The 17805-nt window shown below is 33.6% G+C and overlaps 1 protein-coding gene and 4 non-coding genes across 5 annotated transcripts; all 5 read left to right on the top strand.

Moving 5' to 3' along the window:
- Positions 1–704: 704 nt before the first annotated feature.
- On the top strand, positions 705–14171 carry LOC148615406 (small ribosomal subunit protein eS4-like). Its single transcript, XM_088590324.1, has 7 exons — positions 705–735; positions 1519–1599; positions 1831–2011; positions 3148–3245; positions 3696–3867; positions 13085–13214; positions 14012–14171. The coding sequence occupies exons 1-7, from the start codon at positions 733–735 to the stop codon at positions 14130–14132; spliced, it is 786 nt and encodes a 261-aa protein (XP_088446450.1). The 5' UTR covers positions 705–732; the 3' UTR covers positions 14133–14171.
- Positions 3897–4129, top strand: LOC148615410 (small nucleolar RNA SNORA73 family). The gene has a single exon (XR_015923929.1). It is a non-coding gene; the product is annotated as a small nucleolar RNA SNORA73 family (small nucleolar RNA).
- LOC148615409 (small nucleolar RNA SNORA73 family) lies at positions 6550–6782 on the top strand. The gene has a single exon (XR_015923930.1). It is a non-coding gene; the product is annotated as a small nucleolar RNA SNORA73 family (small nucleolar RNA).
- On the top strand, positions 6891–7022 carry LOC148615408 (small nucleolar RNA SNORA16B/SNORA16A family). Its single transcript, XR_015923926.1, has one exon. It is a non-coding gene; the product is annotated as a small nucleolar RNA SNORA16B/SNORA16A family (small nucleolar RNA).
- On the top strand, positions 13455–13687 carry LOC148615407 (small nucleolar RNA SNORA73 family). Its single transcript, XR_015923928.1, has one exon. It is a non-coding gene; the product is annotated as a small nucleolar RNA SNORA73 family (small nucleolar RNA).
- Positions 14172–17805: the final 3634 nt, after the last annotated feature.

Genomic DNA, 17805 nt, shown 5'->3' with positions numbered 1-17805 from the left:
CCACTTAGACACGTAAGCGCGAGGTTGTTTAATGAAACATTGGGAGGTTGCACCAAAAGCAGAAGACCGAACACATTTGAATTAATATCATCCGCATCTTCTTCGTGTCTATGTTTTTTCTTCTTCATCCCTTAGATCTATCGCTTCTATTTTACCAATATGATTCCTTGGCCAGACCTACCTACACAAATACGCATAAGAAAACTGGCACCCGCTTTTTAAAATTTATTATCTGACCCCTTTTTCATTTTCTACTTAAAAATGATCCCTCTTTAATAGATTGTTGAAAAAATAACACCACCTCAAAAATAGTAGACAAAAGTCCTTGTGAAAAATGCGTACTGAATGATTAAACCAAAAATATGAAAAAATCAAGTCAGGATGTTTAAATGAGTTTTCAATAGAAACTCACCGGCGGAAATCTAGGTATCTTTTTTTTTAGAAATTTTGAAATATAAAAAATACTATTCATTAGCGAAGATTTTTGGACTCCTGTCTTTCCGAGTGACGATTTATAATAAAGACCGATTCTTATTATAGATTTGCTATCAGAGGTACAAATGCAATTTATTAATTCTTTTTTCTTAGTTCAGGAGAGCGAGAAAGTAACCTGTCGCAAGTCTACCAGGCCATGAACGGAAGAAGGTTTAAAGTATCTATTTCTTAAAGGTACGAAATGACAATGACGTTCACTTCCGGTAAGTGTACTTCCTTTTTTGAAAGATAACCAACATGGTTGGTATAGATTATTGCTATACTCGTATATCTCTTTCATCTGGACTTGCTACGCGCGTTTATAGTCCCATCTGGGTTACCAAATTAGTTATTGACGTATTGTAATTCAAATGGTACCTTAATTTTCCGTCCGTAATCATGAATCACGCCAAAATTTAAGGCGATGTTGACGGTAGTGCATTCATGAAACCTACATTTGCTAGCGGCACAACTTACATATAAATATATATAATTATATTTATTTTACCTTAATGCATTCATTCATGATTGTATTCATAAAAAAATCATCCAAGTTTGCGTATTTTGGGTCCGTGTTATTTCTACTATTTTGAAAGGAGACTTGGAGACTAAGTTCGCTGTTCAGCGAAATTACAAATGATCATGGAACTTCTTTTTTTGCTAAAGCAACGTTTGTTTACGATACCTAACGAGCAGGTTAATAAGAAGAATTGAATGCTTCAAGTTTAAAACAAATTTTCAAATGGACAAGGCAGCATTCATTTGATATGTATGGGGCTAGTACAGAATATTTTTCCCAGTTGCCCATCCTTGATTATATTTACCCATAACTAGTACTTTCTTGTTTTTTGCTGTCTCCATCTTAAAAAATTCTATTGTTCTGTAGTTGTACAGTACAAGCCTTGACAAAAGTTTGTCAGAGCACTGTCCATGGCCTGAATTTTAAGGTTTTATTTAAGCTACCTAAACGTGATATTCTCCAAATTGTATTTATATGTTGAGATTATACATCGTAGATTTTCAAAGCTTATCTTGTAATTACAGGGTTATCGTGGACGTAGAAAGCATCTGAAGCGTCTCACTGCACCAAAGTCATGGATGCTGGACAAACTTGGTGGTGTTTTTGTAAGTACTAACACTAATATTGGATTAGTTACTAATCTTTCATGATGATTAAGTTGTAGTATTAGGCTTGTATAGCTTTCATTATGAGTAAATGAATACCTCTTGGTATTGGAAATGTTTATGAATAAATTGGTTTACCTGTTAGCTTGAAGATTTTAGAAATAATTTCTACCTGCTTACATGTGGCTTTGTTGAAAAATTTTTACTTTAATGCATCTATTACATCTACAGGCTCCACGACCAAGCTCTGGTCCTCATAAACTAAGGGAATCCCTCCCTTTGATTGTTTTCCTGAGAAACAGACTAAAATATGCATTGACTCATGATGAGGTAAAGAAGATAGTCATGCAAAGACTGATCAAAGTTGACGGAAAAGTTAGAACAGATATGGGCTTTCCAGCAGGATTCATGGGTAACTTGATTGGTGTTGATTGTAAAGCAGATCTATATCAGTTTTGGGTCTTAAATGAAATTTCTAGATCAGTAATAAACAAGGATAAAATGGTTGCAAAAAATATTAAAACCTATGTCAGATAATGTCCTGAAAACTCCATAAACTTTGATTTGATAGTTCAGGTATTTAAAAGTTAAGCTTGTTATTTCCTGTTAGTATACATGTATGTGCATATCTTTACAAGTTTGATAAATGAAGCTGTCATATTATAGACATGGAATAAAATGTTTTTCACCCAACCTTCTTTCCCCCTCCCCCCATGCAATGTCTAAACAATTTTTTTAAGGCAGTAACTTTTTAACATAATTTTGACTGGTTGTATCAATTGGAAATATAACAAATTAAAAATCTGGTCCACATTCCAAAACAGTTTTATAGAACTGATCAAAATGCCCTTGTGCTTGATGCAGATTGATTTAATAACGGTAAGAATAAGGCTCAATCGAAGCTGAGGAAGATGGTAAATATCTTGTTCAGTCATAAATGAGGCCAATATTACAATCTGCCTACGGTCGCTTATAGACCTGTGTCTTATCAAGCATTACCAAAGGCAGGGACATAACTTAGTTTAATGAAAATTAAAATTTCAAAATTTGAAAACTTCCCAACTGCATTGTAATTCAGACCTGGCGAAATCATTTTTCAACCTGTCTGACATTTGGTCAGGCAACCTAACAAAATCTGCTGAACCAAAAAAACAAGTATTTTTTCCTCATATTCCTGTTGATGAGCTTTAACCTCTGAAGCAGTAAGCTTTCTTTCTAAGGGCTTTCCAGGGATGGCATCCTATTATATACTTAAGCGAGAATCATATCTTTGATCTAATTTAAATTTGCCTTGATTCGGACGCCATCTTCAAACCGAAAGTTCCGGCTGATGCGTGTCTAATTAAAAAAAAAAGGTAGCGGAAATTACACAGATTTTACCGGACTGGTGGCTAAAAGTACCAGTAATATCCGACAAATTTTGCCATGACTGGTAATTGGTTCAATTATTTGATTTAGTGCACATATATGCTGGGTTAAAAGATTTTTTATAAGGTATCGAGCTATTATTGTATTCCATTTAGTTAATGCATGCCATTTGTATTGTAGATGTTGTAACCATTGACAAAACATCAGAAAACTTCAGACTTCTGTACGATGTCAAGGGACGATTTGCTGTTCATCGCATCAAACCTGAGGAGGCAAAGGTATAGGCTGACTAAATTCGTATATCATAAGTGAGAAAAGTGTGAATATGAGGCAAACCTTTCAATATTCACAGTTGTTCCATTCATAATATTGGTCTACAGCCAAACTTTCATGAAAAGCTACATGTAGCATACAACTATATGATCTATTTATGCTTTTGATATGCAGCCCTGATTTTCTTCAGCTTGTTCAAATCTGAATTTACTTTTATGATTTTTTTTTATGCTATATATGTTTACAGCCATTTTCTGCAATTTCTATTTTTTGGTTTTGCATCTGTAAAACCATGTCCATATAGACTTAAAATTGAACTTACAAAGTAATATGCTGTTTAAATGGCTAAGAAATTTCTTTTATCATATCGTTGACAAAATTTAGTTATGTGACATCATCAGTTACTTATTGAATTTTATACTGAAATTACATCAGAAGTAATTTTTTCCCTTCAGTACAAGTTGTGCCGTGTAAAGAAATTAGGAGTAGCCTTGAAAGGTGTTCCATATGTCATTACCCATGATGGTCGTACCATTCGTTATCCAGATCCTCTAGTTAAAGTCAATGACTCAATTATGGTTGACATAGCTACAGGAAAAATTAAAGACTTCATCAAATTTGATTCTGGTAAGATAATTGTTGTATTCTTCAAATTATCAATGTATGATATCCTTGCATGTTTGATCTTTCAAACTGTGCTAGGCGCTATCTCAGTGGCGTATGGGAGCTGAATGTCCTTGTAGACTTGATGCATATTCCCGTTCCACAACATTGGAGATAAACCCAGACCTGGAATGTTCCGTACAGGTCTGGACCCTGTATATTCCATCACCTTCTCATAGCTACTATGTGGCAGTTACTGAGGAGGGAGACCATATGGGGTACATTTTTTCTTTGCTTTATTTTTTTTTTTTTTAATGTCATGTGGAATTCCAGCTTTTAGGCATACGTTTGTTTAAATAATGATTGATAATATTGTTGAAATATGTTAGGCCTTGAGAAAAAATAATGTGTTTCCGATCACCCCTCTGAAATTTTATAGAGTCAGTTACTGTCAACGTATTAACTTATGCAGTTTCTGAATAGTTGACATGTTCATGGGTATTAATTTTCACGGTTTTCAAGATTGAAAAAAAATGAAATTTTTCAAGTCTTTTCAGTGTGTGATTTTTCTTTTGATCAGTTATTTTACCATTAATATTTCAATAAATTAATGACTGGCGGTTAATACAGCATAAACAAATTGACAAGTCCATGTGTATAGTTTCCTAAGGCCATTTTAATAAAACTATATCTTTTTACCGTTAGAAACCATTTTTTTCCCCAACTTGCCATTCTGGCTAGTGGAATATTGATCTTGTTAGCCAAATGTAAATTCAACTAGCCACATTTTTTTGGGTTTTTTTTTTTTCTGTACTATTATCTCTTTTCTCTTGGATTCAACTATCTTCTGCCTTTCTTTTTCTTTCTTCAACTATCTTTTCATTTGTTTTAAATTTATCAAAAACTTTTCCACTTTCGAATATTCCCTTCCATTTAAGTTTTTCATGTACTTTACAGTAACAAAATAAGTACTCCATTTCTGAACTCATATTTTAAAAATAAAATTATATTTCAACAGATTCATCATTATGAAACAAGAAAATCATTAGCTTCTTGTTCATTTTTATTTTGACAATAAACTAATTTGCAAGGTAACTAATCTTAAATTACCAAGATAATTTAGTTTGAATACTAATATGAGATCAGGACTGTCACCTAGGTTTTGGCATATCCCGTTTACCAGAAATAAAAATGGCAGATCGTAAACAATACTTTATAAGTGAATAAAATTGTGCATATCATGCCAAAATTTATTTGACGTATTCAAGCTAAACTTCTGAAAATGTAGAGAACATTTTTTTAATGTATGATGTTATTAGGGATGTTTTACTAAATAGCCTGTTGGCTGGTTAACTTTCCTTGAAACTTGCCAATCAAATGACGGTCACCAAATTGACGAGTGTAAGCAAATGAGAACTCGCCAAAATACACATCTACTTGTATTTGGCGAAGTGGCGAGTGGTGGTTTCTCACACTGTTCTTATCTAAAACTAGTACTCACTAAATTGCCCAAGCCGTAACTAATTGTAGTGATAACTTTTGACACTTCCGCTGCGTGTATATGGATTAACATTTTATTGACAGTCCTTTTGTGTGTGTGTGTGTGTGTGTGTATTTAACCTTTTATTGGCGATTACCTGTAATGTGTGTTTGACCCTTGCATTTTGTTCTATTTGCTAATAGAATGTTTGCACAGTATTTATTTCTATTCTTTGATGCGACAGGTTCATAAAATGTGAAATTTACCCACAGTAGAAATACTTAATAGGAAAAAGGTCATTTAAATATAGAAATAGAATGAAAAAAAACCATTAACTATAGGTATTTGAAGCATTTTGTTGAAGAAAGCATGAGTTTATTATCAATATCTCTGTGAAGTTTCTGACCTTAAGTGATTATATTTTACTTAAATTTGTTAACTTTTGAAAAAAATGTATGTCTGTTCCCTGTTGCTGGAACTCCCTGGATTTTTTCCCTTTAAATTTTGGGGAAATAATTGTGTCCAGTCTGATCCAGATTGAGATTGCTCCCAGTACGTCTGGATCCTTATCTTACTATGCTCATAATGATTAAAATTGATACTCCCAGTTTGGGAGCATGCAAGAGTGTTGCAGTTAACATTAAAGAAATGTCATTTCAGCTATTTATGTATTGTAATCATGATGTAATTGACAATTGAAATATCCCCACCTACCAACCTCTTTTTTTTTTTGTTTTTGGGCCTTTGCAACTTGTTTTCTTTTTTTTTTAGCTTAATGCTTCTTAATCCTCTAAACATTAGGGGTAGTATCACAAAGTACACTAATAATTTCAGGGATTTTTTCCAACTAGTTTAAGTGACCTCAGTACTATTCATTTCAACTTTTCAATAATCGGATATTCATTTGTCAAACCTTTTTTGGGGTTAAAACTTTTTACTAGGGATTTCAATAACAGGAGAAATTAAGATTTAAACAGGTGAAAATCAGATTTTATTTCTGTCAAGTTACAGTGTTCTCCCGAGTCCATTATAGCACTGCACTTTGCAGCACTATGATTTCTTAGCACTGTCTATAAGAGTTGTGCTATGCCAGTAAGCACTGTGCTATTTAAAAATTATGGGGAGAACACTGAGTTCTATAACAAAATATAAATTTTAACAGGTGATAGCAGTGAAAATTGCCTAGTAACTCTTCCTTTTGAAAACCCTGATTTACAATTGTGATTCCAATGTCTGATATCCTTGCTTGTTTGAACATACAAACTGAGTAAGGCTCTGTCGCAGTGGCATATGGGAGCTGAATGTCCTTGTAGACTTGATGCATATTCCCGTTCCACAACATTGAAGATAAACCCAGACCTGGAATGTTCTGTACAGGTCTGGACCCTGTATATTCCATCACCTTCTCATAGCTACTATGTGGCAGTTACTGAGGAGGGAGACCATATGGGGTACACTAACACATAATAGTAGTCATAATGTATTTACTTGTATTTTGGAGGGGGGAAAAAACTTCATGCCTTGGGAGATTATCAGGATAAAAAGCTTTCTTAAATGAGATATATATGGATGGCCCTTTCGAAGCTGAGAAGGACTTCTGATGTCTTTATTTGGTCAAAATGAGGCCAATATTGAAAGCTGCCTACGGTCGCTGACTGACTTTTTGTCGGGTTAAGCATCACCAAAGACAGGGACAAAAAAGTTCATTATGGCTCAAATCTGCAAGCAAGGAAATTATTATACTACAGAGCTTTCATTAAGAGCCGGTACTTTTACCTGGCTATGGTATCGTCTGGTACCGGCAGAATAAAATAAAAGCAATAAAAAAAAAACACAAAAGGGAAAATGTAGTAAATAGATATCTAAGATCATTCCATCTGTAGGCTTTTATCTAAAATCGTGATTTATTGTTTATATGGATGTCTTCGTCGAGGACCACTTTGGAATCTAATTGGTAAAGTGCTCAAACCTACGATGATTTAATGTAGTGTCCATTTATAGAAAACATGTGGTGACTTAACAATGTCAAAGCAATCAACGATTATTTTGTGCCGAACAAAAAGCTAAACACATGTGAAGATTCTATGAAAACATGTCAAAAAATGCTGTTCATATTTGGAATTGCCCCATACCCGTCATTTTTCTCGATACGTGTTGTGATTTGTGCAGACGAGTGCAGGAATTTTTAGTGTTGACAACGAATCAAGACGTGAAACAAACTTTTACAGAATATGATTTAAGGGCGACCATTCGATTTGGCGGGGAGGGGAATTTTGGTAAAAATATTATGGCAATCTTAAGTTTGAAAAGACCATGTCTGGCCTTTGCTCAGAAGAATGTAAAAAAAATTGGATCCGAGATTCAACACTGCTATAGATAATAATAGAAAATAAATACATTGTAATGTTTAAAAATACTGTCTGTCCAATAGTCAACCAGACTAATACTGCCAGCCTTGTTCTTTTTCAGAAGCAAAAAAGTTCTTCTCAGACTATGTTTTTTAGACCAACATTTCACAATAAGATACATGCAATTGCAGTACATGTCACAGTAATAATTAGGCAATAAACAACAACAAAGTTTTATTATGAAAATTATTTAATCAGCACTAGGAACCACCACATGCAGTGATTGGGATTAAATTTTGCCAATGGGACTATGGCCCCCTTACCCTTCAATTCAGTAGGATATTTTCAATTCCAATGGGCCATTCTAAAAAAAAACATGGGACAAAATTTGGAAGCTAAGGCCGACTGAACGTAGATATTGAAGACCAAATTTAGCATTAACAAACTTTAATTTATACTGCAGATCAAATGTTTATTAGGAGTTAACAATTAACGTGTCAATTAATTGTCACATCAAATCACTCCTTTTCTGTTGTTTGAGTTATCAACTAATGTATTGTCTAGTGCTTTGTCATAGTCCACAGATCCCCCATTAGTTAGATCCTAACTTAGCTGTTAAAGTAGTTTTCACAAGTGATAGGAAAGAGTCAATTTTGTTTTTTTGTTTTTTTGGTTCGGCTGCAATTAGATTTTGTTTTTTTGTTTTTGTTTTTGTTTTTGTTTTGTTTTTTTTTTGGGGGGGGGTGCTTCAGGACCAGATAATATGACTCCACCATTATCAATATTTTCAATAGGGGGTTCATAATGGTGTCCAGCGGCCAAGTTAGTTTCTACAAAAATTGCAGTTTGATTCTGGCAATTCCCATCATTAATAATTTTTTTAGGCTTTTCTGATATTATCAAATTATTTTTATTCATTAAAACAATGTTTTATGTTCTTTCAAATGATAAGCAATCAAGAATATGCAATCTAAAAAAAAAATCTGCAAAGTAACGTTTCATTCCCCTGTCTTCCAATCCCCTAAAAAAAAAACGTGGCAATCAAAACATCCTCTGCAGCTGATAAAAACATTGTTAAAAGACACATTCATGCCTTTTTTGTACTGTCACAAGTAGTGGACAACACTCCACCATCAATGATGGAAACTTAATGTACGCACATGGCGCAACACATTAGTCACTCAAAGTACCATTTTTAAGAGGAAATGCAACTATGGCGCATGGCACACGGTAATCCCAATCGCTGCACATGTTATGGAATTTCATTTAATAAATGTTAGTTTTGTTCCTATGCTTATATTTGCATGTGTTTGTGTCCAAATTTTGTAGGAAGTAAATAAAAGCCTTAGAACTAAATATGATATTTATCAAAATTTCGTATAAAATAGCGTAGTATTAAACAGTTAACAAAGTTAATCAGCATTAGTCTAGAAATGGATCAGGTGGAAATCATGGGGAGCTCCTGGATTTCAGGGTTTTGAGATTAAATCAGTTATGATTCATCATATATCTTGATTTCAAATTCAAATATTTTAAACAAAACTGATGCAAATATTGCAGACTTAATCCCATATTTTCAAGTCAAAATTTAAATCTTAAATCTTAAATCAAAAAGGCTAACATTCAAGAGCTTTTGGGGGCTTAAGCCGCCCATAGACTCCTTGCCAAATTTATTTGGTACCTCCTACTTTCTGTAAAGTACCTCCTGTCTGAAAAATTAATGAAACCCCTGTTACTAACTCAAAATTAAGAACAAGCACATCAGCTAGGTTTTATTTTCAGAAGGTGTTTTGCCTTTTGTACTCTAAAAGAAACTTACCAGGAAAATTTTTCATCAGAGACTCCAATTCTGATTTAAATGCTCTGTATATAAAGGGTGTAGAACCACAAAGTTAAAGACAATTATGAGCAGATATAATGGATAGTTTTTGATTTTTTAGATTAGATTAAAAGAGAAGACATGCTATTATGCTATTATCAAAACTTATCTGTTAAAAGTTCATGAAATTTAAATTGAAAAGAAATAGTTTCCTTTTCTGAACTAATTAATTATGATTCATAATTAAGGTATTTGAATTTCTCGTGCCTAAGGGCACCACCATGATTGGTTGAGCTGTGGTGTCACAAGGTCAGTTTGTAAATCAAAGAAAGCCCAAATTTTTGACATTTCCCCCTTAAATTTCAGTCCAAAATACATAGAAGAGATTGAGGCACAATGTGTAAGCAAATGTCAGAAAACATTGACCAACGATAGTATTTGCAGCTAGGAGACTAGTATCACTTAGGAAAATCTAATGGCTACTTGCAAAGAATGTTCATGTCAAAGAACTGTTTGAATATTTCTCTTTGATCATTTGTTCAAACATCACCTTGACAAGACAGCATTTTTTTATACCCCACGCAACGAAGTCCAGTTTTCCTGACTTTTTTTTTTAACACTTGCAGATATTAACATGATTTTTGGTATATAAGTTACAGGTCAAGTTTTAACTTTCATTCCGCTACGAAGATTTTTACCAATGTTGTTGGCCTTGAACTTAGCAAAATTAACAGAAATAACAGTTTTCTGGACTTTTTTCTAAGTGCTTGCAGATATTGACATGATTTTTGGTATATAAGTTACAGGTCAAGTGTATGTTCTGTTTCACTCTAATGATTTTTACTGAAATTTCTGGCCTTAAACTCAGCAAAATTCACAGAAATAAGTTTTTTCTAAACTTTTGCAGATACTGACATGATTTTTGGTATATAAATTCACCATGATATGTTACAGGACAAGTTTGTAGTTGGTTCCGCCCAGATGATTTTTATTGAAATTGCAGGCCTTGATCTCAGCTAAACTAACAGAAATAACTTCTTTTTTTTTTTTTCAGACTTTTTTTTTTCTAAACGCTTTCAGATTATGACATGATTTTTGGTATACAAGTTCACCATAAGTTACAGGTCAAGTGTACGTTTTGTTTCGCTGCGGTGATATTTACTTTCAGTTAACTAAAGCTCAAAGAAATCACAGTCTGGAGTTTAAAACTACCATTCTGAGTAACGGAATTTAGTTAAAGGTCTAAAGCCTAAAAAAACCTCATATTCTTTTTTTTATCGGGGTCCTTCTAAATGTATTTCTCTAACAAACAAATTTACTTGAGTATCCAACATTGGGATGTGTGGGGTATGTGAGCATGCTCACTAAGTTTCTTTAATTGTAATTAGAGAAACAGGATCGTAAAATATTTCCTTTGTTTACCTATTAATATGCAATACTTATATCAGTACCAAACCGACTTAGTGACGTCATATTAATCAGAAGCTAATGGTAAAAATGAAGTCTCCATGTGATCAGCAGTATCAATTTCTTCAGATGAGTTTTTGAAAGATGGCTATTCCCATATATCTCAAAGATTTTGAAATTTGCTTAGCCTTCTGCATTTGCATTGAAAATTATTTATTTTTGGTTACATGTGTATGATTTTTCATTAGAGCCTAACTTAATGCAAAGGTGGTCTTTCCCTCTAAGAGCAGATATAAAGCTTCTATGCTGTGTGAAAGTGCAGGCAAGGAAACTATTAAACGAAATGAATAGGATATTTATAATCCTGGAACAAACTCTAGATCAAGAAAACATGGTAAGCCTAAGTTCTTCAATAATTAGGAGTATTAACTAGATACGTCTGTGGGAAAAGTAGTCTTACATCTAGGAATACTGGCCAATTGTTATATGATGTTAAATCAGAGTTGAAACAAAAGAGGGAAACTGGCTTTGAACAAATCTGTTCTTATGGCCCTGCTTTAACAATCAACTTGTTCATGATGTTGACTCCTGAAGTGATGACTTTAGTCCAGTGGCAACATAACCATATTTTTGGGTTTTTGATCCTTCGGGATCAAAATAACTTAGGTCCCCTGTCCATTACTGGAACTTCCCTACCATTTCTGAAAACTACACAAAAATATAGTCCAAATGTAATTCTTTTTATATCATTCAATACCTCTTTTATAATCAGTAAATATGTTCCTTGCAATTATTCAGCTCAGTAATATTCTATTATTTCTGCAAATCAACTGAAGATTGGAGGGACTCCTTTTTGGTCATGAAAGATCGATATCTAGTGATAACTTTGCATTTTGGGAATTTATTTCTTGCAGTAATGTGTCAGGAAGTATGAAATTTGTTAAGTATTTTCATTTTAACACACTTACGAATTCTCAATCCTATCATTAATATTTTACCTTTTATAAACTGGAAGTGAAGAGCAGTGATTTTAAGCAAGTAATATTGACGGGAAAATTCAAATTTATAAAAGTGTCTGGTTTTTGAAAATCTTGTGTTGAAGAAATTATTTTCTTAAGCTGATATTGGTTTTATTTAAGTATAATTATAATGTAGTATAAATACTCTGTTAATAAAGCTTTTGAATGTAAATGTTTGTTAACGTATGGATAGATTTAAAAATGGGGATAAAGGTGAAATGGAATAAAATTTGTAAATGTGTGTGAAGTTGGTTCAGTAGTATAGATTGACCATCAGTTTATACATATTAAAAGACAGTTCTTAATAGTATTTATTATGCAATGTGTGATCACAATTTTATTTAACATCATATAATCTTAGAAATTTTGTTCATGCTACATTTCACAAGAATCAAAAACTGCCAGTGCTATCAGCACTTTGATTTAAAAGTTCAGTGCAGAACAAAAAGTCTATAGCTTTGGCATGCTCAGTGTTTCCGGTAACCAAACTGACCCTAATTTTCTCATTTTTAAAAAAAAAAATCAATAGGGATTTTCAGCATTTCCTGTGTTCTAAGGATTCCTATTTCCCGTTACCCGGGGCAAGTGAAATTTGGGTCAGGGAAAGTAAGGTAGTTAGGTAGACTTTCCGTGGCAAGTTGAAAACTTCATATGCTGTAAGGATTTGTTTTGTTAGGAAAGCTGTCATTGACTGTGGGAAAGATGATTTTATATGGATTTTTCCCGAAGAAACCTCAAGTTCTGAAAAATTCTAGAACACGGCTTTCCGTCATCAATTTTTTTACTAGAATATTTCTCTCTGATGTGGAGGTTAAAAATTCATTTTAAAAAATGTAACATGGTCAGGGCTACAACAAGATCAGTATTCAGCAGTGTCATAATAAAGGCAGCAAAATTGGTAGGTTTCATGTCCTGCTAATATCTACTTGTATAGTATTTTTTCATAAAAAAATACGGAGTGGGGGACCTGCTTACCGACTCTTATTTTTATTTTGAAGATGTGTTGTTTTTTTTTTGTTTGTTTGTTTTTTTTTTTTGTTAAGGCCTAATGTGGGAGCTGTGATATAAAGACGAACAATGTACATGTACAGAAACAATCATTCTCAAAAGTGATACTTTAAAAGGTCTTGCTATAATTGACATTTAAATGAGATATTTTGTTTTTCAGGAAACCTGTGTATGATTACTGGAGGTCATAACTTGGGAAGAGTTGGAGTTATTCAGCACAGAGAGAGACATCCTGGGTCTTTTGATATTGTACACATCAAAGATTCCTTAGGGCACACATTCGCTACCAGGTTTGTGTTTAAAAATGAAAGAAATTAAATAAACTGCTTCCTTCTAAATGATTTTTTTTTAATTTTTGATATTGTGATTCCCAATTTAAATAACTTGATACGAAGGTGACTATAATTAGCAAAGGATTTGATTTATTTTTTTCTATCGTATGTGCCTAAGTTCTGATCTTGTCAGTTTTCCCAAATTAATGTGCTTTGCTTTATAAATTCATGTCTGCTGCGATTTCAACTGTCTGTATTCCAATGTTAGACAACCTAGCTCGTTTGATCTTTCAAATTGAGTAAGGCTCTGTCACAGTGGCATATGGGAGCTAAATGTCCTTGTAGACTTGATGCATATTCCCCTTCCACAACATTGGAGATAAACCCAGACCTGGAATGTTCTGTACAGGTCTGGACCCTGTATATTCCATCACCTTCTCATAGCTACTATGTGGCAGTTACTGAGGAGGGAGACCATATGGGGTACAGCTTTTATATAAAACCATAATGCAAGTTTTAAAACCTCTTCTTATTGGTGTTAAAATGGAACTTAGTTCTGAATTTTTCCAGAAAAACAATGGCAAATAGTAATGTGGATTATAATCTTTGATATTCTGTTATTCATCAGGTGATGATTACATAGGTCAAGATTTTTTTATTGCTTCTGTGATTTGCTAATATTGCAGTATTCAGAATTCAGGATCACTGTCAAAAAATTGATTTTCTGAATGAAGTGCATCTTTCTGCTCTTTGGTAACCTTATTTATTATATAAATGAGTTTGTAATCCTTATTTTGTATTTCACCTTGTTTCAGATTGAGCTATGTGTTTGTTATTGGAAAAGGAAACAAACCTTATGTTTCATTACCAAGAGGAAAGGGAGTCAAACTGAGTATTGCTGAAGAGAGAGACAGGAGAATTGCAGCTAGAAGTTAAATGAGGACTGCAAACAAATAAAAAAAAATGCTAAAAATATTGTACTATCTATTTTTTTATTGTATAGAAATGGACATTCTAAGTGAGGCAAACTAGGGAACATCTCCATGTTGGAGGTGAAATGATTAAATCACCAGATGTTTCCATGTATTTTACTTTTGAAGAAAAACCATTGGACTACAGTTCACATGTAGGTTTGGCTGAATGTTTACTTTCTACAGTGGAAGGTCTTGGAATTTTTCAAGTCTCTATTAATTGGTCAACATGAAGAAGACAGAGTTAGTCATAAAGAGTCAATGAAAAGACTCTAATAGAGTCCATATAGAGGGTCCTAGACCTAGGATCAACACTAGTATAAACCCTGTTTGGGGGGGGGGGATTTTGAGGGGACTCACCCATGGAAGCAATTTTTGCTAAGTTTATAATTCATTACATTGGTCAAGAGTTTTGACAACCCAATCCCCACCCCAGTGTATACACAAAATGTGTCATTCCCGCTCCTTATGTATTTTAATGAAACAGCCTTTAATAACTAGCATAAAATTTCATTGCTCTGATTATATACATTTCAGTTGAAATATTTGTCAACTGTTTTGTTGACATTTTGGCATGATTTACAAGTCTTGAATCATGAGAGTTGTTACTCTTGGATAAGAACGGTCATCAACTTGTGTTTTGAAAGACATAATTCAGATAGGACATTTATACCTGAAATGCCTGAGGGCCGTTCTAATACTATTTATTCTAGATGTATATCCAGATGAAATTCCCTATAAAACAAAAGTAACATTATAACTCAAGTGCAAAGAAAGATAACTCTTCTTTAAATGACAATTCATTGCACCAAATATCTATACCAACTTTGTCATTATACTATTTACACTCATAATTCTGTGGTATAAAAATATATGCCAGAAAAAACATAGCTCAAGTATGAAATATAAGATTGTTTGCGCATCTATGTGATAAATATCACTTTTGCACCTCTACACAAATTACTACAGCTTGAGTAGAATAACAGGGAAAAAAAAAGTAAAATTCATATATCATCAATTTTTAAACTAAATACCATACCTAAGACTCGCCAATATCAACAGTACATGTAACTACTTAATTGCTCTGACAAATGTATGTCTACTTATGAAAACTTCAACAACGACCTTCTACAATCTGAGATAAATATCGCTATTAACTAAAATGAGCTTACTAACCAACACAATAGAAATTTCTCTCCAAAGCCCCACTACATCAGATTAGTTTTATGATTGACTTAGGGTCACTCTAATTAGCACACACTAAGTAAAACGCATGTACTATAAAATCAAGCACTGATCTATGATCATCTGAAGAATAACAAACAAGTCCAGCGAAGTTGAAGGGATATAAAAGTTATCTTTCAAAACAGGTGGAAAATTTCATTTCTGTTACCATTCAAGCCTAGAAGTAACAACTCTCGTTATTCAGGACCACCTGTTAGTCATACTGACATATCAAGTAAAAAAAAAAAGCCGAGCAACGAATTGACATAAGCAAGCAGGAATATGATTTTGGAATGAAACTAGGCATCTTTCTGCCAAGTTCACATTGGTTGCATTTGTATTAATGTTTGAAGTGCAGTACACTTGACAACCTGAATCACGGTAACGATATTGAAGGTTTACTTTGTGGAGAGGAAACAGATAAGTATATGGATGCCAACAATACATTATCATGTTAAAACAATAACCCGTACAACTAATCCAGGTACTAGTATTTGATGAGGAAAAAGTTGTCCTTGACAAAGATTCTCAACAAATACACCCGCGTGTAATTCAAATACCGGTTAACCAAAAGGTCTAACAAGTGTGAACCCCTTTTAGTGAGCTTTGAAGAGCCCACGACAACTAAAGAAATAAAATCCATGGTAACAGAATGATAAACAATTCTTCAATGCGCAACATCTGACTGGGCAGGTGGATGCCTGCGCTGGGGTGAAATAATTTGAAGATTGAACCACCCCCTTTCAAAGCAAGGTCGAAAATAACTGAAAAAGTAAATATACTTAAAATTAACTCGATTATTCTCACAGGAATACATTTTTCAAACAAAATGAACTGACCTATTAAAGAACGCTTGCAGTTCGAAAAAGCTGGCCCGGAATATGAAGATGACGACCAGCATTAAAAATAATCGGTCACTGCAATTCCAGTGAACTGGTTTGGAGTAGAAACGTCAAGTGCTCAATAAACAAGACGTGATGTTTGTGTACAATTGTAGTTCAATACTGAAAAATAACTTCCTTTTTACGATTGTGATGCAATTAGAGATCGGATATCTCAATATATATGTGATTCATAGGCTACATTTCCGTCAAAAAGGTGTGTGAGCAACTTCATTATTAAAGTTGAGAACATGCATTTGTGTCCGGTTTTTTTGAACGATGAAAAAAAAAACATGCGTAAATGTTCTTAGAAGTTTATGATGACCATTTTAGGACGATACCCTTTTCTAGGAGGAATAATAGCGTTCCATAAAATATGACAATTTATTACAAATACGAGCAATGTAAAGCAGTCCTGCGGGTGCTTCGGGAATAAAGGAAAATCTAAGTCTCTGTTGTCATAAATTTCTGTATAAAGGATGCCATTTCCTAGTGTAATTTCTAAATAAAGGTGTACGAGATTAATGGTATTCTTAGGCAACTCCACACTCTTGAATTTATGAATTGGAAAATACTGAGTTGTATATTTCGTTTTCGAAATATTTCTGTATATTATTTTTTTCTAGAAATTGACGTTGAATGCATATACATGTAGTTCTTTTCGTTATGTTCAATTCATATTTTTACGATGCTATGATTATATATAAATGTTCAGGGATTTTTTCCTTCCCTTTTCTGTTCTAAATAGAAAACTATGCATAGTATAAACAGCAATAAATAGAAAGCGGACATGTCAGAGAACACGCATAATAACTCAAATATGGAAACAATATTATTTAATGATATTTTTTGAGGAATTTTAAACAAAATTCTGGTCCCAAGTGCCTGTGAACGTCTTGCTATACAATAAGCATAAAATGAATCTTCGGTGGTGCTGAGACACTCCACTAGGATTTAACTTAATAATTCCTCGGTCTTAATCGAGGTTTCGGTATTGTCACAGATTCATATCGAAATCTATACTGCCACTCCAACACCCCCCTGAAAATGGCTAGCAATCATTAAAAATTGCCGTGTGTCAAATAATGCACAATTAGTTGACATATCACATTACATGTATACTGGTAATATATAACTGAAAGCACCTTTAAATTTGACAGTATTTAGAGTGTTACCAAAACTGGTTTTTTATCCTCGAACAAAGTTGTTGGGGTATAGTGAGTCCCCTGCTGACCTCGAACAAAGTTGTTGGGGTATAGTGAATCTCCTGCTGTCCTAGCTCGAACAAAGTTGTTGGTGTATAGCGAGTCTCCTGCTGTCCTCGAACAAAGTTGTTGGGGTATAGTTAGTCCCCTGCAGTCATCGAACAAAGTTGTTGGGGTATAGTTAGTCCCCTGCAGTCATCGAACAAAGTTGTTGGGGGTATAGTGAGTCCCCTTCTGTCCACATATCGTTTACCAGAACTCTTAAATAGAAAGTTTAAGAAATTTAGGCATCACAGGAGAAGTAGCATTTTTATACGACCGACCGAAA

This window comes from Perna viridis, chromosome 6, assembly GCF_037379345.1.
Source record: "Perna viridis isolate PV_CMFRI_1.1 ecotype Kerala chromosome 6, ASM3737934v1, whole genome shotgun sequence".
NCBI lineage: Eukaryota > Metazoa > Mollusca > Bivalvia > Mytilida > Mytilidae > Perna > Perna viridis.
Note: the sequence above shows the minus strand (reverse complement) of the source record. Positions and strands in the feature narration are given on the sequence as shown.